Here is a 26,500-nt window from a genome sequence, read left to right as displayed (position 1 = left end):
TTTTTTGCAAGATAATTGAATCAATTATGTAAGTTTTTGTTGATGTATGCTTACAATTTTTTGTTTCCTGATTTTTTGATGGTTGCAAGTTATTCAAATATTCAAAGATGAACAAGTATGATAAGCATGAAAAAACAATAATTTTGTTTAAGAACTTAATTCCCAGACAAATTGTTGGAACGTGATTGGCACTTCTTTTTATATAGTTTCCAGAAATAGTATTCCTACAGTTTATGATTCTTTTTTGATTACCAGGAAATTACTTTCTTATCTAACGGTAACCTTGAAAATTCGATATCGAATTCTAGATAAGTTTTAACTGTTATCCTTGTCTATCTTAATTCATGCGAATTGAGCGTCGCAATTGAGGCTGAAGCATCCTGTTAAAATATCATGACCTTTGTACGGTTACCAGGATATCATTGAAATCACATATAGCTTCGTATGATTACTGTGAATCATAGACGGCCTGGTAAGATTACTGGAATATTAAGTTGACCACCAACCTGGGTTTTTCTTCAGAAGAGGCCGTGTAAGCCAATATTTTCACAATCCTAGCCAGAAAAATCGGCTCAACAGTTTTCTAGATTTATTTGCAACGCAATTGATATTGATACAAATTTATAGTCTAACGCTCTGGCACAATACAGATTCGATTTGTAACTGTGAATACAAAAAATTCTGTCATATATTAGGTTCTATACACAAGTCTATTGGCAATTTTTCCAATACAATGAGTGATACTTGACCTGTAGTGTTTTGTGATCCAGCATTCTTTGACCCATGAGACAAGCATCTCAAAAACAAACTCATTTTCATTTTTTTTGCACTTTTTCAAACTACCGGTGTGCATATTCGTGTCGCACAGCTGCCTCTGATGTGATCAGGTGACTTTTTTTGTCAAAACATTGAAAAAACACAAAAAACATTGGGCTTGTGAATTTACAAGAATTGAGTAATGAATGGGTATTTATCCCTATACGATAATTTGCCGCCAATTTATTTCATGAACAACCGACTGTTACCTTACCTATGGGTCCAAGAAGAACTGACCTCTAAGGTATTTGACGGAATGGAAAAAGGGCAGAAAAAGTCAGAGGGATAACTTCAGGGACATTATTTTCATACGTGGTGGGCCTATCTAGTAATTCACAGCTAGACCACAGACGAATTGGACGCGATATGATTATGACAGAAACTCATGAAAGAGCAACCTACCTGCATCTGCAAAAGGGCCAATAGGGTCAATATCCGGAAAATCGGAAGACAATGACGCCTTTCTTCTGCGACCAGTTGATCTTTTTCTGATTACAAAGTATACAAGAACTGCAAGAATTGCCAATATAACCAAAGCCGATAAACCAAAAATTGCCTCCACATTCGATAGCTGCAGTTTTGAAGAGTTCTCTTTTGGTTCAATTTTGAGACAGCTTGTCAGCATGTGAGGTTCACTTTCTAGTCCTTGCTGTGCAAAATGATAAACAATTAAAGCTGATTCTGAATAGTAAGCAAGGGGGCATAGATAACGTCTGATAACGTCTCCAAGAGAATCTGAAATTACAATCAAGGTCCGGTCCAGATCTGATCGTGGAATGAAGTTAATAATTATCCTCGAATCAACTGCTGTTACTGATGTTGCTCGATAAAAAGAGTTCTGCATTTTTTGGTAGTAGTCGTCGTCAAGTTGAGTAATTTCGTAGGAAATCAGTTTTTTCGACGAAATGTCAGGGGAAATCTTTGAACATTTGTCTTCATTTTTAATGAGAACGGGGAATTTTTCTGTTTCGATCGATCGGCCCGGTATTTTTATGGTCATATTGTGGCAGTAGCTGCCAACTTTTCCGCAGAATGGCATGGGACATATTGTTAGGTCAAAAATGTCGTTCGGTCTGTAGGGTTCCCTCAATGCCACGCTTTTTAGTTTGTTGAAATCTTGAGGCTCGAGGGGACTGTTAGTGAACAGAACCATGGTTTCATCGTATAGTGGATGGATTCTGAAACAAAACTTTTTAAGGGAGTCAAATTATGCACTGATGAGGACTGTTTGAATATTTTTCTTTTTGTGGAGTTAACGAAGATTAAAGTTTTGTTAAAATTCGGCTGATTTCCCTTGTTCTATTTCCGTAATTTATGATGAAACTTGAATAATTTTCGCTATAAATTGTTGACAATCTTAAACTGAAACATAACAGATTTTGGCTATTTTCTATCGGTATTTCTTCAAAATGGCACATTTATTGTTGATATAAGCTTTCAAAAAAAATGAGATGAGTTCATTTTGCGTGCCACATTTTTCACTTCTGTCTCAGATGTTTTGGTTTAGTTTTTCTCGAATGCTTCTGAAACTGAAACAAGTGTCCTGAATCTGAAACAAGTGTCTTGATGGTGAAAAATTGACAATTATTGTTTCAATTATTGTTCCGACACCACTTGTGGGGGAGGAACTATATACTCAAATGGGTTTTTTTTTGCTCAGACAATTTTGGCCGATCGATATATTCATCGTACAGAAATGTGAGTGGTATCATTAAAAAACTCGTCCAGCTTAGAATTTGAAATTAAACAGATTTTTTGATTTACCTCTTTTTGAGGAGTTATCGAGGTTTAAACTTTTGGGTGAACACAGGACTTTTTGTCCACTTTTGGCATAATATTCGTTCAAAATAAGACTTTTTCTGTATAACTATTAGTTCAAGATTAAATTTCATGCCACTAAATGAAACATTTTTGCATTTTCAATAGAGGAAAGGCGATAAAAAAGCTAGTTTTTGTCTCATGGGTAAGTTTACTATAAAAAATTCGAATTCTTTTTATGAGCTGTTTTTTAGAAAACTTTTCGCATTTTTTTGTTTTTTTAAGTCACCTATAGACTAGTCACTTTATATATTGAGGTTCCATTAATGAAGAACCTCACTTTTATTCAAATGGAGCCCAATGAACAGAAAGACAGTTTTCTAGGAATCGTTCCTGTTGTCTTTTGACTTCTACTTTAAATTTTTTGTAATTTTTAATTACTTTTTGATTTCCTTGGGGAAATTTAATTAAATTTTTTGAAGTCCTAAGGAACAGACTCATTAACTAAAAATGCAATAGGTTGGTTAATGAGCAATAACTGAACCTATCTAGCGGTTAGAGTAGACCGCTAATGGCGGTTAAGACATTCAAAGTATTTTTTCAATTTTTTTTCGAAAGCTGACCAATCTCAATTTTTTTTTAAACTGTAACTCATTTTCTGTAAGCGCATGAACTCGTTCCTTTCTACCCTTACTAGTATTTGTTTAGATGGGAATTTTGACTGCTAACTATTAGCTTTATGTCTTTGCTGCCACGAGTTTTCCTAACTTTTTTTTAAAGTTCGGATATTTTTTCATTATATTGCTTTGAATTCTTAAAACTTTATCGTACAGCTGATAGTTTCCAATTGCTTAGAAGAATTGTAAGGGAATCGCAAAGGAGGTTTTCAGAGAAAAAATTGTAGTTTATTTGGCTTTTCGCACTTTTCTATTGAATTTTTGGTTTTTGCCTGTATTTGTTGTTGTTTTCATTGTCATAGGACCTTGTTGTTCCGACCCCATCATATGGGGGGGAGGAACTATATACTCAAATGGGTTTTTTTTGTTCAGTGAATTTTCGCCGATCGATATATTCATCGTAGAAACTTATGAGTGGTATCATTAAAAAGCCCGTCCAGCGTAGATTATAGAATTAAAAAGATTTTTTCGAAATTCATTTTTTACAGGGAGTTATCGAGCTCCAAAATTTTGTGATCATTCTGGCGTTTTTGTTCACTTTTACAGTTTTTTTTCACTTTTCCGATAAAAGCATGTGTCATATCATTGAAAAGCCCTTTGAAATAGATTATATAAGTTTTTTTTGAAAAATCCCTGATCAGGTAATATATTTTTTTAGTTATCATATTGACATTTTCGTGGTGTCAAAGTGACCACTTAAGAAAGAATTTTTTTAATTTGTCTGAAAGCTTTCATTGTTAATATTCCAATTGTCTTGTTTTTCAGAAAGAACTCAAAAAATATCTATTTTATTGCCCCAGGTTTTCTTATTAATATTATGCATTGGTTTATGTTACCGCACATCAAAGAAGGGCTTGTCAGAAATTCAGTTTTCAATTATCAGATAAATTACATCCCGTACTGACAATTTCGAGCTCAAAAGATTAATTGGTTGTCGGAATTGTTTCAGAAGCTGGTAGTTCCACTAATTGTTCCGACCCCTCTTGAGGGGGAAGGAACTATATACTCAAACGGGTTTTTTTTTGTTCAGTCAATTTTGGCCGATCGATATATTCATCGTAGAGAGTTGAGACTGGTATCATTAGAAAGCTTGTCCAGAGTAGAATATGGAATTAAAAAGATTTTCCTAATTTTCATTTTTAACAGGGAGTTATCGAGGTTCAAATTTCGAGAAAATAGTGTGAATTCCGTCGAGATTTTATTCACTTTTTCTAGAATTTTTGAATAAAACTTCGCCAATTTTGCTGAAATTTGTTAATTTTTTAAAAAAACGTTGTTGATTCTTATTTGTAAAATAAAAAAAAAACCAAAAGAATATTTTAGACAATTTTTATTTTTTTTTGTCAAAAATTCTGGCTAAATATTTCAAAATTAAGACTTTTTCTTCAAAAACAGCACGAAATAAGTTTCTTTAGTCCATTTTGATTAAATTTACAGGAAGTACACCACTAACACAGACACCACTAACACAATTTTTGTAGACTCAAAAGGGGGCTTTTTTACATCAAATTCGTTTGAGAGTGCTCTGTAATTAGAACTTCGCCGTTTTTTGCTAAAGTTATTCGTTGATTATCAAAAACGCAGCATCTATTTTTGATTTTTTAACTAACAAAAAATCAATATGTATGACATTCGAACAATTAAGTGTTCTTAAAGAAAAAACAGCATTAGCAGGGTCAGTTTTGGACCAATCTTGGACTGGTATAATCCAAAATAATTCGGATTGTAAGCAGTCGGTCTTTTTTATTAAAAAAAATTCGATCTCTTCTACAATAATTAAATAACAGAATATTTCAAAACAACTCACTAATGATAGTTCCAGTTGGGTTCTTAATTAGTTCCACATTATTGTATCTAGTTGATTACTTGAAAACTTATGGTCGTTTTGAATTTTAAAAGTATTTGATTTTCAAATAAAAATTGTCTTATTGAACTTTTGCCTCTATTTTTCTCTTTCTTTGGTCATTTTGTAGCTGATTGTTCGCAATGAAAGAATGCTTCTTCTTTCTATTAAAATCAACTTCAATCTTATTGCGGCTTTATGCTATAAGTTATGGCTACTGGCTTTGATACAATTAGATTTAAAACTTTCTTAATTTTTAGGTATTTGCCCATTTTTCACGTTTTCTAGTTTTGTCACATTATCACGTCATTGACAGTTTATATATCACATTATTGGCCTTCAAAATAAGAAACAATTGATATTATTAAAATGCTTGAAGATATAGATTATGATTTTAACGGCTTCGACACTCCTTTCTCGAAGAATTTAATAGACTTTTTTGTCTTTAACTGCCGTTTTTAGTTTCTCTTTTTAGTCGCACGAAATTTTGCTGTGCAATGACCCGGTTTCATTGCCTCTTCATGAAAAAATAGTTGAGATGATATTCTGATTTTAGTAGATAGGTGATAGCTTTCATGACTCTGAAAACAATTGTTTTCCAAATTAAAAAAAACACTTTAACTTTGCAATTTTGTTGCATTTATTGTCTGGTTGTTATATAGTCTCGTTAATTACAGGCCAGTTATGACATTATTGTTGTCAAAGGAAGGTTTCAAAAGGGAATTAGTGTCACACAATCTAATGTTTTTGAAGAATTCATTTACCGTACTGGCTTCGACTCGAAAAAAAATTAAACAAATTTTTGATTTTTGTCATGTTAGACGTTCTTTTTGCAGACTTAAGACATATTCTGGATAATTGCAATTCTAATGGGCTTCTTTTGAAAGAATATACGAACCTAATTATTTTTTTATTCTGTAATTAATGGCGTTCATGTCTTTGGAAATATTTTTTTTTCGAAAAAAATTTAAATCGTTACTTATTTTTGCATTTTGTTTACCATTTTTGTCTACTTGTTACCTTGATTCATTAATGAGAAGTCGGATAATTCATTGTCGGTGGTTGCAGAAAGTGCAATTGAACGCTTTTTGATGGCCATAGTATGGCTTTACGGTTTCGAAAGCGTTTTCTGCCAAGTTTTATTTGATTTTTTGTTTGTTGTCTATATGTTCTTTTTGTAACCGCGTAAAAAATTGAATACCGACAGCTCTTAATTTCTTCTATAGAAGCGTTGGTAATCGTACACCTTTGGGATAATTTATTTGATTTCTGATGGTTTTCATTATTTCAAAATTTATTGTTTTAAAAAAAAATAAGCGGATTTTTCAACTTTACTGTTTTTGTTCTTTATTGTCTAATTGTTACCAATCCTTTTTATTGACTACTCCGTTATCTTTTCTGTTGAATTAAAAATCATTTTGTTTAATATCAGTTTTATCTGACGGTGATTCGACTGTGTTATTGAGTTTTGTTTTTTAAAGCGGACATGAAGTTTTTGATGTAATTAATTTTTGTTGTTGCTGTTGTTTGATTTTGCTGTTCGTCTTGACTCGCTTTCTTAATATTTGCACCTCTCACCAATCTAATGCACCATTTTTACTCCACCACAGTTATTTGCTTTGAGACTTTCTTTTCGTTCATACACCAATTTTTTTTTGAAATACTTGAATTTTTGGGTTTTTCTATGTTCCTCATTTGGTAGACAATCAAGCCAAAATTGTGGATGAGCGGGGTCGGAACCTTATGTGCAATCGCACATTACCGAGTCGCCTTGTTGTTTTTATTGTCATTATTGTGATTTCTTATTCAAGACTTATGAATTACAAACAACATAGTCTTCTCATCAAGGCGTAACTAATCGTATATATTGACTTCCGTTGAGAGCTATTGAAATTAAGCGCGTTGATTTTATGTGTTTTTTTTTCAAAAATTTCGTGGTTTTGATATACTTGTTTTATTAGTTAAATTTTTGAAGTTATATTTTTGAAAACAAAAGAAACATCACATTTTTGTTATGAAAACTATCGAAAATAGAAGGTTTTAACTGACAAATGCATTTTCTTAATGGCTTCAACACTTTTCGCTCTGAATTTTTTGTATTTTGCTCTTTATGACTGTTTTTTTTATTAATTTTGTGTAGTCGTAAAATTCTGAGAAGTCTCGTCAGCTTCTAATTGTGAATTGAATGAATGATGTTTCTCAATGCAATCAGTTTGCAGTGAATAGTCTTATGTTTTTGCTATTATTCGTTTTCAAAACCTTTTCAAATTTTTCAGTTATTGTTGTCCTTTTCGTCAACATGTAACTTATTCTCATCAATGTGAGGTCCCATTGAAGTCCATGTAATTTAAAAAACAGTTCTTTTTATTGCATCGTAAATTATGTTTTGTGTGGTGGAGGATATGCGTTATCATAAAAGTCTTTTGGAAGGTCAGTACTTGTAATTTTTTGTGTTCTTTTTTTAGCATGTTCGTGTAATAACAGATCCCAATGATTTTCAAATAAATACCAAGTGAACATATTAAATTGTTCAGTGTGATTTTGGCTGATTGAGTAAAAATAACAATTGAAATAAGAGATAAAATATTCGGATAAAAGTTAATGATTTTAATGGCTTTAATAATTTGTGTTTTCGCAAATTGTTTGAGTTTTTTTTTAGTTTTTCTAAAAATTTAGTTCGAATCTATGACTTAGTAAAAAAGTTGCATAAAAAAGTTTGCTTTGTAATGACGTTTTACTAAATTTATCAAACATTGTTTCGTTGAAGGTTAAGGGTTTTCAAGACGTTTGAAGCTAAGAAACGTTTTCAAAATTGTTGACTGATTTTTGAATTTTGCCTCATTATTTCTTTTTGTCGTCTTTTTACGTAGTCCCATTTGCCGTGTGTTTAAGAAAAAGTTAGTTTGTGTAGCTAAGGTTTTATCTGATTGCATTTTGATGTTGTTATCAGGTGCTTTTAAGTTTAGATATCTTGTATTTGCTGTGAAATTTTAGTTTTCGCTGATTTTGTTGTTTATTTTTTTCTCGCAGTCTTTTTAGTGGCAGATCTTGTGAGCGCTGTAATGAGGCATGTCATTATGTAATTCAATTGGTAGTTTCGGTATGTTACGATTTTTCAACTCAATTTTCTATTTTTGATTATCTCTTCATTTGGTTGACAATTAAGTCAAAAATGTAGATGAGGTTGGGTCGGAACATCATGTGCGAACGCACATAAACAAGCATCCTTGTTGGATAGCTGATGTTCTTTAAGTTTACATACTATGCCCTCCTTTCATCATACAGCTGTGAATTTTGGAGCTAAGCCGGTACTTGTCTTTTCCTGTCACTTACTCACGTCTCACCATACCCCTCTATTTCTTGTATGCGGTTGAGTTAATCGTGTTCTCTTAAAATTTCACTTAATTTTATGTTCTGATAATTATTTGTTTTTCTTTTAGTTTTATCACTGACGCGCGGCAATGGAAAAAAATTGATGTAACATGATGATAGGAGTGATTGTTAACAAACATTTTGGTTGTTATTTATCGTTTGATTTTCATCAAAGTTGCTCGTTTCCATAATTTTCTTTGAAATATTGCGACGTTGTCCATTTTCGCCAATTATGACTCATTCTCATTTATGATGGATCCTACATAATTTGTATTGAACATTGAACTGTTTGCTTGGTTCAAATTTAATCAAAGGTTAATTCAGACCTTTGTTGCACTGATTTCCAAAAACGTTCAAATTCTCCGGATATCGCCTTATTTTGCCTTTTCATTTTTGTGTCTCTTTAGTGCTTAGAATCGTTGAATTGTGCTTTTTTGAGACAAGACACCTAAGAATCAACTTGTAAAATCAATACGTAAAAGATCAACAGGTAAAAAAAACTCGACACGTAGTTAATTTTTTTCAAAGGCACTCTTTTTAATAAACGAAATTCAACACATTAAGTATTTTGGGACTGTAATGAATGAATTTTTTGAGAGTGTCACTGCAAGTATTTTGGTTGCATTTGGGGGCGCTGTCGGGTTTTGTAACGTCTGTTAAAACTCTTTTTTTTTTAAAAAAGTTTATTCTAATGTTAATAAGATACAAAATCGTAGAACTGAAATTCAATGCAATTATTCAATGCGGATTACTGAAAAAGAATAAAAAAACCAAAATTTTGTCAATGATTTGAGTTTTCACACACATAAGTCTGATGTCAAAAGGTCAATTGGCAGCTAGGATTTTTAGATTATTTGTCTTTGTATGTTATAAATGAATTTTTTTGCGTTAACTTTTTTCTAGTGATGCTCAATCAAATTAACGTCTTCAAATATCTCCCTTAACAATTGTTCCCCGGGTCGAGGTGTCATCGCCATTCAGCGCAAAATTATGTAAGATAAGCGCTGATTGCGGACTTTTTTGTAAAGTAAGCGGTGAATGCGGTGAAATTAAATAAATCAGGCGGTGAATGCGGTGAAAAACTTTTATCGCCTGGTAGCGGTGAAGTTACATAATTTCACCGCTGAATTTAGCGTCGAAATTACATAAATTTACCGCTTCGAAAAAAGTGTCCAAACTATGTAAGATTAGCGGTGAATGCGGTGAAATTACATAAATTCACTGCTCATCTTAGTGGTGAACTCACATAATTTCACCGCTTGGAAAAAATTGTTGAAGTTGTGTGAGATCAGCAAAGAATACGGTGAAATTAATGGGTGGTAAGGAAAAAAATTGTTAGATTTACCCTCCCACTAAAACTAACCCTTAATCTTACGTCTTTTTGATACTTTTTTATGTAATTATTTATGTAATTTCATCACTAGAATAAGCGGTGAACTTACATAAAATCAACACATTTCACCGCTAAAATATGTAATTTCGCCACTAAAAATCCAAAATCTTACAAAAATTCACCGTGCATGTTTTACAGAAAGTAGAGTGAAATTGATTTATAATCTAGAAGTTAGTGAGAGATGACGCATTGGAAAAAGAAGTGGATGACTTGAAGGAGGTGAGAGGTTCGAACCCTTGTAAGTGCGGTGAAATTACATTTTAGCGGTGAACTTTGGCGAATTTTTGTAAGATCACCGCTTACACTATCGGCGAACTTACATAATATTACCGCATTCATCGCATTTCACCGCAAAATTATGTACAAAATTTGCGGTGAAAGAAACATTTCACCGCTTATCCTACATATTTTTCTAATTTTTTTCTCGTCCCGGGATCTTATTGAGGCTAAAAATACCTATTCATTGTCAACGATTGTTTATTTGAGGTCTTTATCTCTGGATCTTTATGAGCTCTAATCTCTAACAAAACAAGTGAATTTTAAATATTGGCCATTTCTGTGGTTTTCTTTTTGCCCTGTCACAAAGTAGCTATAGCAAAAGATCGTATTAATTTTTTCCCGTTAAAAGTTTGAAAACTTTCCCTCCTTTTATAGAAAAAAAATTGTAGTTTTTTTGGGCATTTTTTCTAGCGACCTAATTCTAAAAATTTTTCAGAATGTGCCTGTTACTTTTTTGAACTCTCTTTGTTGATCTGTCTTTCAATCTCATTTCGGGAGTCTCAGAATCTTTGCGTTGGTTTGAAAAGGTTCACAAGGATTTGAAAAAATTGAAATGATTGAGATTTATCCACCTTCGTTGCACACTCGATGTTGACATGTCTCATTGAATTTTTTGTTCCGACCCACTTTAGTTCAGACAATTTTGGCTGAACTATATAATCAGCGTAGAGAGTTGTGAGTGGTATCATTAGAAAGCCCGTCCAGTGTAGAATTTGAAACTAAAAATATTTTTTTTTTGATTTTCGATTTTTAAAGGGAGTTACCCAGGTTTAAAGTTTTGTGAACAGCAGATGATATTGCCTTGTTTTAATCCAAGTAGTTTTCCGTATTTTTTTCCAAATATTTGTTAATATTTGGTAAAATATAATAATAATGTTAACGGCATTGTAATTTGTTTTTAATTCTTGTGATAGGAAAGGTTGCTTCATTTTTTTATTCATATTTTTGACTAAAATTAATGCTAAACTTTTTCTTAATTTTGACTCTTTTTTGTCAAAAATGGGAGCAAATACGCATTTTAGCCCACTTTCTTCAATTTTGGTGAAAGTAGACACCCTGAAACTGCACTTTGTAAGCTCCAAAAGAATTAGTGTTACTCCTGCCGGCCTTAAGAGTCTTCTTGAATTATAATATTGCGAGTCTTTGGCAATTTTCAAGTCGATAAATATACAAAATTCTTGATTTTTTTTTGATATACTGAAAAATTATGTTTAAAAATTGATTTATCTCGCAACGGCTTGAATAACTGAGTGTATTTTTGGCCGAGCAGCAATATCAGGGCTGATCTTGATCTTACCATGGATCCTTACGGTAAAAAGAAATTTAGATTTCAATGGGGCGCTCCTCTTTTTCAAAAAAATATTTCCTTATTTATAGTTTTTTTATATAAATTATTGTCTAGAATATCAAACCAGGTCTCAATTATTGACTGATCCTTAATATGAAAAATAAGTCCCAATGATAGAGGCCCTATGATTTCAGAATTAAGATCATGGTTTTTATGGCTGGACAATTGTTTTCGTAAAACTTAATTTTATGGACCTCTCATATTTTGCTTCATTTTTAATGCATTTTGTAGTCCAATAACTTAGTCTCTCAAATCAAAGATCCAATTTGTTTTTCACGAGCTAAAAGTGAATCTAGACATCGTTTTCAGTTGTTGTCTAATGTCTCTTATGACTGTGAATTCATTTGTTTTAAGAAAATATCGGTGAATTTTTGAACTTTTCAACTGATTCATTTTATTTATCTCAATTTCAAGAGAAGTCTCAGTAAAAACAGGAGAATCCCATTTCTTCTGAGTTATGAATTATTGTTTTTTAACGGTTTCATTATTACCTGAGTGTTTCTTGGTTTTGATACCACGAGTTTTCTATTTTTTGTACTTTGGGCATAATTGAATATTTTTTAAGTTCATTTTCTTTCGTTGTCAAATTATCTCAATGGCAAGGAAATTTTGACACGTCTAATTGAAAGACAGGATAATCGGGAACAATGCACAAGCGTTGAGCAAATGCGTATTTGAAAATTTTAATTGCTATTGTTGAATGTTTTATGCTTTGTTGAAAAGTTTTTAGATTTTTTTAATCTTTGTGTCTGTTTGTTTTTCTTCTTGTTGTTGCACGAAATGTTCCTGATAATAATAATGATAGACCTAAATTGCATTTCTCGGACGTATAATTGAAACTTTTCACAGACTTCTGTTTACAGCTTATTGTTTTTTTGACTTTCAAATTAACTTTCTAAAAAAAAGATATCCCAATGTCCCTCTTTTGCCTTTTTTTTGTCATCAAGTAATCAACCTCAATAATAAGAAGTCTCAATTTTTTTATTAGTTCAAAATGTACTTTTCTATACTATTCAAATTTTAGGTCTTTGTTGTTGTGATGTCTACAAAGTCCCTTCATAAGGATGACCCGTTGGTGTTAAGATGAGAACTAGGTGATGATTTATTGTTCTTGCAAATAACATCCTAGAATTATAGTGCCTTGAACACTGTGATGTCGTAAAATTATTTGTGAGTTTTGAGTTTTTGCCTGTATTTGTTTTTTTTTGTAGTCTTGTGGCTTATTCTCATTAATAACCAGTGCAATTTGCTTCCTGAGCTATTGCAACCTAACTGATCAAGCTTTTGGAATCCTCTGTCGGTTACGACTTTGGAAATTTCAAAAACATATTTGGATTCGCCATATTTTAAATTGCTGTTTGGTAGACTCATAGCTTACTCTCTGTAAAGGCAGGTCAAAACTGGTTTCTAGCGAGCTCTATTTTAATCATTGTAACAGTTTTAGTTTCAATCGTTCGTTTCTTGGCTTTGTTACTACTCTTACTAAGAGATGTCATGAAATGTTCGTGATTATACATTTGTAGATTTTAAAGGGATTTTGTTTTCTTTTTAAATTATAATATTATTCGTAGGTCCAAACTGGTCTAAAAAATTGTGCAATTGGAAGATTTTGATGCTCTTAGTGACATATTTAAGGTTTTAAGTTTTTAACTGCGTCATTACAATTTTCTCGCAATGTTTACTTGATTTTTTTTTATTTTACCGGTATTTGTCTTTTTTGTAGTTGTATGACCTATACTGGATAATGACAGGTCTTAATTGCTTTCTATGAAGATATCAGTGAATATTGTAGCGTTTTCAGTTATTATTTAATGATTTTAATCGCTTTGAAATAATTTGTTTTTAAAAATGGAAACTTATTTCTGATCTTCACACCTTTTTGCTCCTTTTGTCAACCTGTTACCCAGTCGCATTGAGGACAGGTCCAAATTCTTTTCTAATGAAGTATGATTGACGTTGTTTTGTTTAGGTTTGATCTGATGCGAGTTTGATTTTGCTGTTATTTTCTATTATAGACATCGAGTTTTGGTTGTAGTTATTGTTAGTTATTTGATTTTTTATTGTATTTTTTTTATTGTTATTAACAACAGGTTTCATCGGCCCTCTAGCGTGGCTTTAAGGTATCTCATTTGTGGTTTATTGAACGAGATGTATATTTTTGAAGGTTTTCGCTTTCATTTGGTAGCCAATTAAGCCAAGAGTGTGGATGAGCGGGGTCGGAACATTATGTGCGTACGCACATTAAAAAGCCTCCTTGTTTAAGTTGTTAATCAATCTATTTGGCCTCCAACAGGCCCATGTTGGAACGCTCATGAAATACTTTTGACTCAGGCATCAGTTTCGCTTCCAAAAATGGAAAGAGGATATTTTAGAAGATATTTTTTACGTTTGCCTCTGTGTATTTCGTTTGATAACGCTTTAAAATGTCACAAAAAGAGTGATTGTTGACTTTTGCTACTAAACAGCTGAATTTTTGTGTTGATAATATGTGATGCAAAAGCGTGTTTTTTTTGTCCATAAAAATTTACTGTTTGAAAAATTGCATTAGTGTTAACTTCAATTTTTGAGCCAAATAATTCGATTTCTGTCCTTACTAGTGAAATAAAAATCCTCGCCGGTTTTATTGTCCTTTCCTACACAATTAGGCCAAAAACTAGGGTGAGTGGGTTCGGAACGTTATGTGCAAGTGTACATTACCGATCTTGTTCCATCTCACCGAAATTTAAATAAAAATTTTGAATGGGCTGATGTTTAATGATTAAAAATAGCTCAATGGGTTTAGAAAAAATGCAGACAATTTTAGTTTGAAAAACAACGTCAAAAGACAAAATTTTTTTTAACTGTTACAGATCCGCACCGCGCCTGCCCTCCCACCCCCCCCCCCCCCCCCAAAAAAAAAAAATAGCGTAACTTTGTGAATGTTACAGAACTCCACAAATTCACATTTGGTCAAATTTGACCGTGACGGCTTAGGTAAACCTCTGTGATACCAAATTATTTATATGTTAACATCTCTTACACGTCTTGACTGTTGTAATGAACCCAAAATCCGTTCACGTCGCCCAGACCATTCGGGTCCAGATCTAGGTGCAAGAGCACAGTCCATTGGGGTTCCAAGCTCTCCAGGTCCTTATCAAAAAATACCAGGGAGTAGTTTACACTAAGGAATATATTCCCACTGAAGGACGGGGGGCATAAGGGAGCTTTGTAAACCGGTGAGAAATCCAGAGCATATGTCGAAATCGCCCCACCACACTGAAATAAAGATCAAAATTTTTTTTTGAAGTGTTGTGTGGTGAACGTAGAAGCATTCCCGAACATCTTTAGCCCTTCTAAGATTTAGACAATAGGAACTGTTTTTGACCCCCCTATATCTTCAGCGCTTACAGTATTTTGAAATTTACATACGTATAGCCTTTTTGATATTTACATGATTACTTCCCGGAACTTTCCTGAAAACAATGAAGATGAATAATATGCGCCATCATATCTAAACTTTGCTGAAGAAACCAAATCATCTTCGATTAGATATTGGCGTTGAATACAGTTTTTTATTTGAAATATGCTTTCTCTCTTTCTTCGGCATATTTTGAGGTTTTTTTGTTGATGCAAAGAAAAAAAAGGCATAAAAATGTTGGATCTATTCTGTTATGACCCCCAGTTACAAATTATATGTTGTTATATAGCACGTTACTATGTAAGAAAATAGCACGTGCGCCTGGGGGTCATAAAAAATTTGTGCTCACTAAGCTGGGGGGGGGGGAACAGAATAGATCCAAAATGTTGATGGAATAAAAAAATTGGCCATCAGAAAATTTTAAAATCTTGTGGTTCTGTTTCGAGTAGTTATATGCCAATATGACTTTAGCAAGATTAATGAGAAGTGTCTATGTAATATGCATAAACTCATGTGAGTGATCTGAGCCAGTTATAATGCAGTATGTTTTTGACCGTTTCAATGCTCACAGAAAACCTTTTTCCAGACGGAAATCTTTAAAATATAATAAAACTTAAAAAAAATAGATAAACGTGTTCTGTCATTGCTGGAAGCACACTTTAGTCTTGAGTGTTAAAATGGGAGCCAGTGTCTTTTTTTATTAAAAACATTGAATAATTTTGGGCTGTTTTTGAGCGGCTAAGTGATGATTTTAATATTGAAAATGGGTTGTTTTTAAAACAAGCTTTGTTTGCAGATCTCTTTGTTTAATGGATTCTTCTATTTTCACCTTTCTTTTCTTTCATTAGAATGCTGTTTTTTAAATACGAGTAACACCACTCCACAAAATACTTCCGTTTTTTTAAAAACTTGAACAATTTGCAATTTATTGAGAAAGCTGAAGTTCAAAATACCGTAGCACAGCGCAGTAGCAAATGAGTAGGATCAACTGTTTTTTTCACCAATACATCAAACAACCCTGGATCACTGACTACCATGCCATAACTCGTTAAGTTTGTTGGGGTCAGATCACTCTTCGTCTAATTCAAAATCTATCAACATTCGTTCTACAATCAAGAATTGTTTGCGTAACCGCAATAAAGAAATCAAAATTAATCAGATGAAACTAATCAACTCCTGCTATAAAAGGGAACAATGAGCAGTCTTTAGATGAGAATTAAAAGTCAAGAAATATTACTTTGCCGGACTTACTCAGAATTTTGAGTAGAAACTAACGAGCAGTTTGATTCTGGCAAAATATATTTAGACATCATTGATCACATCATCTTTCCAATAATAAAAAATAAAAGACAAAAATTCCTGACAAATTCCTGATGGGCTTGCAAAAACTTAAAATTTTCGCGCCGCCAATTATCATTATGAGGCAAAAAACAGAAGGGCGGGAGAAAAAATTTGACATTGATTAGAATATCTAACTCTCTGGAGGATTTGAATGCAACTGATTTTAAAAATAATTGGGAAAAGCTTCTTTGATGAAAAACTCAATAGCTGTGTAATTTGCGGAAAAGCAAACCCTTAAATTACTGGTCAAAGAGGACCATTGACCGAAATCTTAGCCGCAGATGGAATAGATCCAGATGAAAAAATACATTAGGCTTGTTGAAAGCTCTAAGCATCAAGTACCGATTGTCTCCATCGGAGAGCTTAGTTGCAACTGTTTTCTTGTTTGAAAAATGCGGTAGAGGAGAAAATGAAAGAGTTCCTCATCTAAACTGCGGCAGGTCCTTAAAAATATTTTACAAAAAGATATGTTAAACACTTTAAATGCACGTCTCTAGATCAATCATAATTTTTACCAAAAATTAATTCAGAATTGTAAAGTTGTTCGCAGGGGACATTTTCTCAATCTCTGATGCAAGCTCTTTGTACCTCTGATGCAAGCTCTTTGTACCTTTTTACCTCTGATGCAAACTTTTGCCTAACGGCTCTCTCTCTCTCTCTCTCTCTCTCTCTCTCTCTCACACACACACACACAGAAAAAGAAGAATTCGACCAAAGGCGTTAATGAAGTGTCGAGACAGGCTATTGATATATACCTGCCAAGACAGCTAATTTTGAGGCAGATGCGCTGTTTGACATCTTTCGGTTACCCCTTGCAGTAAGTGGAGATGTAGAATCAACCTTTCAGTGGGCCCGAAAAGCGTTTGAACCCTGGTCGAGGTTTTGGGTGAATGTTTGTAAGAAATGCGGTGACTGCGGTGAAAGCGGTGAAAAACTATTTCACCGCGAAATTCACCGCATCAACTTTTGTGAGAAATTAGACCTAAATTTCGCGGTTAAAGAAAATTAACAATAAAGTTACCCTCGGTCAGTAATTCCGAAAGTTGATCAAGCAAAAAGACATTATTTCATACTTTTTCAAGCATCCCACAATTTTTTCAAGACTTCACGTTCAATATCACTCTAAACTTTGAACTTAATCAGTTTTTCTATTACTTTTCACACCCGTCTAGAATTCAACCTTACAAAATGACAAAAAATGAGCAATAAACTGAAGCAAACTTCTTGGAACAATTTGTTGGAAACCTTAAGACATGCTTCTTTGAAAATTTTATTGAAAGCCCAATTTTTTTCTCATTAGAAAACTTTTCAAAGACAATTAAAGGGGACAACTGAAAACAAGAAACAGTCACAAAATGTAACAATTACGCCAAAGAGGACATTTTTAATGGCTATAATTGGGTCAATATAAATAAATAATTTAATATATTTCTCATTTTTCTAAAAACCATAGAGAGTGAAAATGAGAGTGACACAACAGAGCCGGCTCATGACCTCTGCGATCTGTTCGCTCCTACAATAATATTAAGGAGTTTAGAAAAAATATTATTTTGGTTGAATGATTATTCAATTGTTGGATTGATTCTCTGCACGAGAATTGCAATGTTACTATAAATTTTAGTTGATTTCTGTCTTTGAGTTTTGAACAGCGAAATTGGGGTCTAAATAAGTTAGAGTATAGTCGGCTCAGTATTAGCATAAAAATATTGGTGTTCAAGGTCACCAATCAACTCTTCTCAGAATATCCAACAGTTATTGATTTGTTTTTAACTCTTCAGCTATTAGTCTCTTAGCTCATATTCGTAAAACTTCCTTCCATCTTGATGTATGGTCCAATGAGAGTAAAAACAAAACTTATAACCATTTGATTTCTGCGCTTATTTTCACAACCAATCCGGTCGCGCGCCTTTATCTCTTTTTGAAAGAATTTCAAATAAGCCAGAATAACGTCACGTAATTGAGTTTTAAGACGGTGAGAAATTTTGTCTTTTTTGGAAGACTGGTTTTCCATTTTAATCTAATGAACTTGCAACTTTATGCCATGGACAAAGTGATGGCTTATCTAGGCGTGATTATATTTGCAGCCGAATAGCAAAAGCATGCTCAGGTGCCAACTTAGTGAGTTACTGTAAAACGAATTTGCAACCTCTGGTCCCGGTGATTTTTTCTCCTGTCAATGAAACCAAGTTGGCCTATTGCATTTGTTCATAATGCAGCTGAAAATTCAGAGTATGCTAATAAAGCAGCAGATACTGGCAATTTTACGCTTTTCGAGCAGAATTGTTCCGATGAAGGGTTCTTATAAGCATACTGTTGGGTTATGGGTTTTTGCAAGCGGATTAAAAGGCGTTTTAACTAAGCAGGAAAATTAAATGTCATGTCCCGAATGAAGTTAAATTTTGTCTCGATGTGTTTGCTCCTCTTGTGCTTGATTGGGTTTTGGCACAATTTGAAACAATTCTGGTTGTCCTCTCCAATTGAAATTGGATGTTTCTGCTGGATGCCGAAATCCTCCAGAAGTTGTTTCAGATACAATGCTTCTTGACCTGCTGCTGCCATGCCATGATGTTCTGCTTCTAATGAAAAAAGGGCAACTGTAGCCTGCTTCTTGACACCCCAGCTGGGTGCTGCACCACGCCTGTTACGCTTGAAGTAACAGCCCGTCGTTGAGTTTCTGTCGTTCACATCACCATACCAGTCTGCATCACTTTCCCGCACTAAATCTTAACTAGCTTCTTTTGTGTAAGTAAGTTTCAAACCTTTTGAAACTTGAAGATATCTCAGAATTCGTTTTCCCCATAGCCAGTGTTGATTGGTAGGTGCATTCACGTGTCTGGACATCGTGTTGACTGTGAACATGATGTCTGGCCTCGTCTATATGGGCAGATACAGAAGTGATCCAACCAAGCTTTTGTAGATCCTCTGTTCCACTTCTTCGACTCCGTTTTGTGCTGTCTGGAGTTTCAAATTCAAATCAACTGGAGTTCTTGATGGTTTGCATTGATCCATTTGAAACCGTTCAAGCATTGTTTCTATGTAACATTCGTGGTCGGCTGTGACTTTGCCTTCTTCTGATCTGGTTGTTAGACCCAGAAACCAATATTCCTCTGTCTTCTATGTGAAATGTTGCTTCGAGTGCCTTTTTGACATCGGAGATCTCTGTAATGCTTTCTGATGCTACTATGAATTCGTCATCCCAGACCAAGATTAAGGCATGACCCTCTGTCTCTGCTCTCGCGAACAATCAATGATCGTTCCTGCCTCTGGTGAACTCCTGTCTCAATAGGAAATTCGCCAGTTTCTTATACCACTTGTTAGCTGCCTGTTTCAAAACATAAATTAATTTATCAGTCGACAAACTAACTTCTCTCCATCTGATCTTTGTTTTACAAAATCCTGTGGCTGTTCTCTATTGGTGAGTGCGTCACATCAAAATGGTGCATCAAATTTTGGACATCAAAATGGTGCATTTCATGGCCCAGCTTCGCTGATAGGTGAAGTAGAACCCTAAATGTCTCTGGCTTAGAGGTAGGCGCAAAAGTCTCAAAGTAGTTCGGTCCCTCTACTTTTTTGGAGCCTTTTGCCACATATTGTGCTTTGTATTTGTCTACTTGACCACTGGATCCCAATTGCACTTTGTAAATCGATTTGCCCGGTATTACGTCCCTGTCGGTGTGTAGTCTCACTAAGTTCGAAGTCTCGTTGTCTTGGAGTGCCGTGACCTCGTACTTCATTGCCCGGTGCCAACGGTCCTAATTGTCACCTTGCGTGGCTTCGTATAATGTTTTGGGTTCCACATAGTCACCCTCAGTCACAACAAGATTGGATCTGACTTCTCAAAAATTTAGGGAACATTCCTTGCTCGAGTTCCTCGTCTGGGCTCTGCCTTGTCTGCTTGCTCCAGTGCCTCTTCAATGAAGCCAACTGTCTCTGACTGAGAGAAGTCCTCTGTGTCACTGTCATCCAGTGACTCCGAGAGTCTGAGATTCTGTCTTGTTGCAGTAGATTCTTCATCTAGTGCTGCTTCTTCAACATCCGAGGCATCCGTCTCTGTGTACTTTCTCGAGTGTTAACACACTCTGCGTCATGCCACTCCTCTTTAAAGTACACAACCCCTGTTTCTCTTTGTTGCCATCGTCTGGTGACCGTCATCTGGGTGCCAGATCCCCAGAAGCGGTGGCCCCTCATCAAATAGGTCCGGCGTCGCTGTGTTGTCAGGGATTGAGCCCACTTCGGACTCCCTTATGATCACATCTCGAACTTCTAACACCTTGCGTGTATTGGGTACATATACCAGGTATCCGTTGCCTCCTTCAGTTTAACCCACAAGCTTTCCTTCTAGTGTCTTGGGTTCAAGTTCGCTGACATCTCTTTCACTCTTCTTCATGAAGAGTATCCAACCAGAAATAGATAATTTACTAATGGAAAGCTTAGGTTTTATGCCTCGCATCGTCTCTGCTGGGCATTCGTCTCACAACCAAGTTCTTGATCCTTGTTGCGTGGAGAATTGCTGCTCCCCACATCATCTTGCAAAGACCCGAGTTGATGAGCAAGCATCTTGCCATCTCCAGCAGTGTCCTGTTGCACCTCTCAGCTAACCCATTCTTTTTTGGCGCTCTGGTAAGTTCTTCTCCTGTAGAATTACTGCCTCTAAATAGTACATCTTGAACTGCTCTGAGAGAAACTCCTTCGCTTTGTCTTGTCTCAGTTTCTTGGGCGTCCCCACATTGAGAATAAACCTCTTCAGGCCGGCCAGTGCTTCACTCTTTGCCTTCAACCAGTCCAAAAACACAATGCAGAGTCGGAACCCTGAGAGTGACTCTACTATGAACGGTTCCATAATTTCTGTGAACATTCTCTCCAGCTACTCTTCTGCCACGCTTGGTACTGTAGTCTTTGTGATCTTGGATAATGCGCACACATTGCATGCATCATCGAGTTCCCCCAATGTCTCTGGTGTATTCTTGACCACATGCGCTTGATTCAAATTATCCAATCGCTTGCGCTACTTCCTTGCACTGTCAAGTTTCATGCTGTTGTAATTTATCTTGAATTCTAGAACAATGCAGGGTAAATAGAACAAATTATTCTCTTGTGTTGGTTCGACCCAAGTTTCCGTCTGGATTTTCATGCAGTTATTTTCTTCCTCAAAAGTGAAGCTATGTCCCCACTCCTTGCATCTTGACACTGATAAGACGTTTGAAGAACAGTCAGGCACACAAAAAGATTTTGAAGTACCTTTGTTTGAGGGTATGCTTTTCATCACACAGCCTATGCCTACGACTCTAGAAACATATCCGTTTGGATTTCTGACCACTGATTGAAGGGGCACAAAGTCCAGGAACGGGTCGATGTTGGTCCCTATGTGATCTGTACAACCACTGTTCACTAGCTCGCCTGCTGTATTCCATTGGGTAAGAGTTGCCCAGTAATCCTCGTCGCGTGTAGCCATTGTTGGCCCCAGTACCACTGACTCATGTTTGTCTCCATCTTTTTGTCTCCCTCATGCCTGTCTAGGTGACCCTTTACAGCGCACTTGCTGCCTTGTGCTGTCTCCTTCCTCCTACAGTCCTTGGCAAAGTGTCCAGGAATCCAACACACAAAGCAGTTTCCTTTCTTGGGACCCTTCTTGAACTCACGCTTCACTACCCGTGCCACTGAACCACTTTGTCCCTTGTGTCTCTGTGCTGTGCTCTCAGCTCTGTGAAATTCGTTGCCAGGTTGAAGCGTTCAGATAAAATAAAACTTTCATACCTCATTGGCAGACCATTGAGGACCAAAGAATTGAAGAGGGTATCTGAGACTACTTCCCTTGCTTCCCTTGCTTCTTGTAGCCTCGTGAGCAACTCTTCTCCTCTGATGAAGAAGCTACTAAAATCCTCAGAATCCTCGAGGTGCAGTCGAGCCAGCTCTGCCACCAAAGTCACCACTCTCGGCGTCTCCACACTCTGAAATCTCTTTTACAAAAGCTTCCAAGCCCTTGCTTCCTCATCCAAGCCAATGTCGTCATCTCTCACACAGTGCTGTCTCATCAGCATGAGGGTTGTTGCATCTAGAGTCAAGTCCAGATGGCACCACACATTGTTCCGTTTCTCCTTGATGTCTGCAACTTCCCTCTCACACGCATCCTTCAGCACCTTGTGGTTCTTCTTTTCATCATCGCTCCCCCCATTGGCTAGTGGTGCAGGCTCAAGGGTTGCTTTTCTGTTCGGAGTAGTGATTTGTAGAGTTCCTTCGTCTGCATCATTGCCAAAAAGGTAGGAAAGTCCTGTGCCTTTCCTGTGTAGGTCACCAGCTTCACTGTCTGTTCATCCATCGTAGTTTGAGCAGCATCTCGCTCTCCAGATAGGAAGGTCCTGTGCCTTTTTTTGTAGGTCACATGCTTCACTGTCTGTTGATCCATCGTAGTTTGAGCAGGAAAAACAGTTGTTAAAAGGAAAGGTACTGAGCCGAAAAGAATTATGACTGTCAATAGCAAATATTTTCGTTTTAGAAATTAGTTTCATGACTTAGAAAAATGCGGTGCCCATAACCTGTTGGGTTATGGATTTTTGCAAGCGGAACAGAAAGCGTTCTTAACTAAGTACAAAAGTTAATTTCTCAAAACGAGAGAATAACAAAAATGATATTTTACAGTAGAATTTAGAGATTTACAGGTCAGATCTGATTATTAGATCAAGATAGTGATTTGATTTTGGGGATGAATGAGGGCTCAAAAATCAGCTGTATATACCCATTATCAGTGCAAGAAAGTCAGGATACAAAACTAATCTTAGCACCATGATTTACAGTGGGGATTGAAAGGGTTACCCAATATGGTTTGCTTCTGCAAATTTCCTAGAAAACAGTCGCAGGGGGAACCACAGTTGGCATGCACTATTCTAAGAATTCGTTCACATTTCTGGTGGAATTATAATCATTCAATACATGCTGGGAAGATTTTACATCAAATAATTTCACTCTAAGAGTAGTTATCTAGATTCACCAATTTGAACCGAATATTGATTCAAAGCACCATTTCTTGACGATTCATTTTTATTTATAAACTTTGTACAGAAAATCAATTTGCTCCTGTCTTGTTAATCCGGTAAGTTAAACTTTCTTTCTATTAATTCTCACTCAATTCATGACAATAGTTTAATCGTTATTCTAACACATAGTTTGCAGTGGTGATGTGAAAAATTTTTCACCCAAGAGTTACAAACCGTGGTCCAGAAGACCAAACAAAAACGATGAAAAATTCTTTGATTTGCCCTATTTGTTCGGCATAATTGAATTCAACGTAGGGATTTTTGGTAGTTTAAAAAGTTTTGGAGCTCTATATAAAAGTTTGAGTTTTTTATGTAGCCAGACGTTATCATATTGCTTTTTCCTAGAATTTCAGAAAAACTTTTTCACAAAAAAAATCTTGAGGGCTTTCGAAAATGGACGCTTGTTTTTTAGTCGTTGCCAAAACTAATTGAACAAATTTAAATTTCTTGTTTCTTTTCAATTTTAAGTGCATTTTTTCGAACCTTGATGTGAAATTTGTGAATTATTGCATATTCACGGAATTGTCATAATTTGTTGTTTGAAACCGATCATTCCGAAAGCTTATTACGTTTAAAAACATACCGAACAACGAATTCCTATTTTTGAAAACTGAACATCCGACGATTTTCTAATGTTTAAAAGTAAACATTTCTGGACTAGGGAACCAAAACAAAGAACTTGTATATTTTTATAAGGATATTTCACGAAAATCTGATCCTTTCTTGATGTTTTTCTGACCAAATTTAATTGGTTTCTTGCAACTGTGTTGCAATAAAAGTCCTGTCATTTTTTGCATTTTTTATTTCCGGTTTGATTGATCAAATTATATTGGTTATTTCCTACATTTTCCCATCATCTCTTGTTGTACTTACTCGGGAACTGTTTTCTTGTCCGCCGGAGCGATCAAATGTGTAATGCATAAGGTCACTCCGTGTCAATGTTTCACTAGCTTTATAAATAGTTTCTGGTTCTTGAACGCCAAGGCCGTTGAGGGGAAACCATTCCAAGACCAGAACAAGACATAATAATTTATAATCAAGGAGCATAATGAACCAAGTTGGAAAACAAAAAAAAACAAAGATTGAGTTACAGAGAATGAGCAAATAATAAAAAACTAAGAATTAGTAGCGATAATCAACCGCGCAAATTTTTATATTTTCAAACTAACATTGAGTATCATTTAAGACTCATCTTGTGTTTTTGTATAAATTAAACTCGTTTACACAACGCAACACGTAGAACAAAAGATTGGCCGAGCTGTTAAATTGTTTGTGTAGCCAATAAGGTTTGAGCTGTTATTTTTAACAAATTTTACATTAATTCATGCTTTGTCTCGCTTAATTCAAGCCAAAATCAGCACCTTTGGTTTGTATTGATTACAACATATTTTACACCGTGCGTTTTCTATTGTTTTTGTCACAAATACCAACCAGCTTTGTAACTACCGAAGAATTCAAGATATTCTCTCAATCAAATCAACAAGCGCTTCAATCAGACAGTTGTCTATAGATCTTATAACTAGATAAATAAACAAACAGAATCAAAAGCATATGCTGTTACTTCGCGATGTGCTTGAGTGTATTTGAGTTCCAAAAGTTGAACAAAATGGCCGACCTTCGTATATATTTTTTGAACCAAATTACTATTATAAATCGCTGGTGTATACTTTTGAAGATCGCTCAATATCGCATTGAAGCTTACCAATTACTAAAGATCAGTCATAATGTTACAGACCAGTCAATTAAAGAGGGCGCACGGGGAGGGGGTAAAAAGGCGTTTTTAATCCCGTGAACGGGCACCCTATTACAGTCTCTTAATTACATGCGCGAGCTCCTTATATGAACTCCTTCGAACCCTAGTTTGTAGGATTTTGTATAACGATCCTGGCAACTAAACTTACTCAACGGAACAAAGACGGTTACAAAGGAAGAGGTCAAAAAGCACTCGAATTATTAATAAAAAGAATCCAGAAAACTTTTCTTTTTCCTTTTCGTCACTAACAATTTCATTGAAAAAACCCCATTTTGTTTTTTCTATTGGGGTGTGCTCTCGGGTGTCAACTCAAGGGCATCGAATGTCATCTTCTTGGACACAGTTGTCAAAATACATGTAATATTTGTGCTTTGTTATTTTCATTCAGGAATGCTGAATTTTATATCCTTTTCTCCTTAGTTTGTTTTTCATATGTGCAGCCGATTATCCATTGGTTGCGGGTTAACTATTTTGTAGATTTCAGCAGGAAAAAAGTTGTCTTTAGATACTATCAAATGAATCAATATGATTATGAAAAAGTTTTTTATTTTCGTCCAGTTTTTGATTGGGTTTTGTATTTTTTTTATTCTTCTTTGTTTCTGATGTTCAATTCACCTGCTGATCTGTCAAAGAGTCTGCAGAAAAATTTTCATTTTTATGAAGTGCAGTTTCGTTTCTGCATTGTTGTTGCAGAGTTATATACAATGTAAAATTAACAAAGCTAGTATCCAAATTTTAAATCAAAATTCGATACGGGATCAATAAGCATTGCCCATTTTAAGAAGCTTGCTACATGAGTTTTGCTCTAATAAGTCTGCATCACCATGTTCATTACCCATTGGTGTTGAATATTGATTGGTGTTAACATATTTTCTGATTAAGCAATATGGGTTGGCAAGACTAATAATTTCAATCAAAAAATGTATTGTTTTAAAATGGCAAACTCTTCTCTTTTTTTTCTGGATGCAAACTGGGGCCATGAAGTCACTGGTGGCTATTTCCGGAAACTTGTTGGGCAGGTTACTCTTATTACGTCTCGAACAAAAAGACGTAGTGCTCCAAAACCTTGCTTTGTACCTACTTGTTGTCGCTAAACATTTTTTTTACAGATGACCTCTTTTTTTACAGAAAATTGGAAGTATATTTGAACATATTTTTGATTCAGTTGAAACAACTAATTAAAGTGGCCCCAAAACTATTCCATTTATTGTAACCACTCCCATTTTTACAGATCCATTTTGCTAATATTATTGGTGCCAATATTATTGGTGCTTCTAAGCGTAGATCTTACAAAGTTTTAGTGATCATGGATATGGATCTTACATGGTTTAAGCAATGATCTTATATAAAATACGGCATTTCTTGGTGTAGATCTTACATAAACTTAGCGTTTATACGTGATGCTCTTTCACTGTTTTTATGATAACATTTTTGTCTCTCAGATTTGGACTACTGACTTCTTGCATTATTGAGGCTTCATCTGCCACATTAC

At 35.0% G+C, this 26,500-nt stretch overlaps 1 protein-coding gene across 4 annotated transcripts in view; it reads right to left on the bottom strand.

Annotated features, from left to right (window-relative positions):
• The window catches only part of LOC142337270 (uncharacterized), a 56,418-nt gene extending 31,677 nt beyond the window's left edge, over nucleotides 1–24,741 (bottom strand). For 2 of the 4 annotated variants that reach the window (XM_075386430.1, XM_075386433.1), the window contains exons 1-3: nucleotides 24,129–24,741; nucleotides 14,506–14,741; nucleotides 1,219–1,994 (exon numbers count right to left, since the gene is read on the bottom strand). In XM_075386430.1, coding sequence (XP_075242545.1) covers nucleotides 1,219–1,994; nucleotides 14,506–14,741; nucleotides 24,129–24,302 — 1,186 coding nt within the window. In that variant the 5' untranslated portion in view covers nucleotides 24,303–24,741. The remainder of the gene's footprint in view (nucleotides 1–1,218; nucleotides 1,995–14,505; nucleotides 14,742–24,128) is intronic. The other 2 variants (XM_075386434.1, XM_075386432.1) reach the window with 2 other exon arrangements.
• Nucleotides 24,742–26,500: the final 1,759 nt, after the last annotated feature.

Source organism: Convolutriloba macropyga, chromosome 3 (assembly GCF_964194025.1).
Source record: "Convolutriloba macropyga chromosome 3, txConMacr16.3, whole genome shotgun sequence".
NCBI classification, from domain to species: Eukaryota; Metazoa; Xenacoelomorpha; order Acoela; family Convolutidae; genus Convolutriloba; species Convolutriloba macropyga.
Note: the sequence above shows the minus strand (reverse complement) of the source record. Positions and strands in the feature narration are given on the sequence as shown.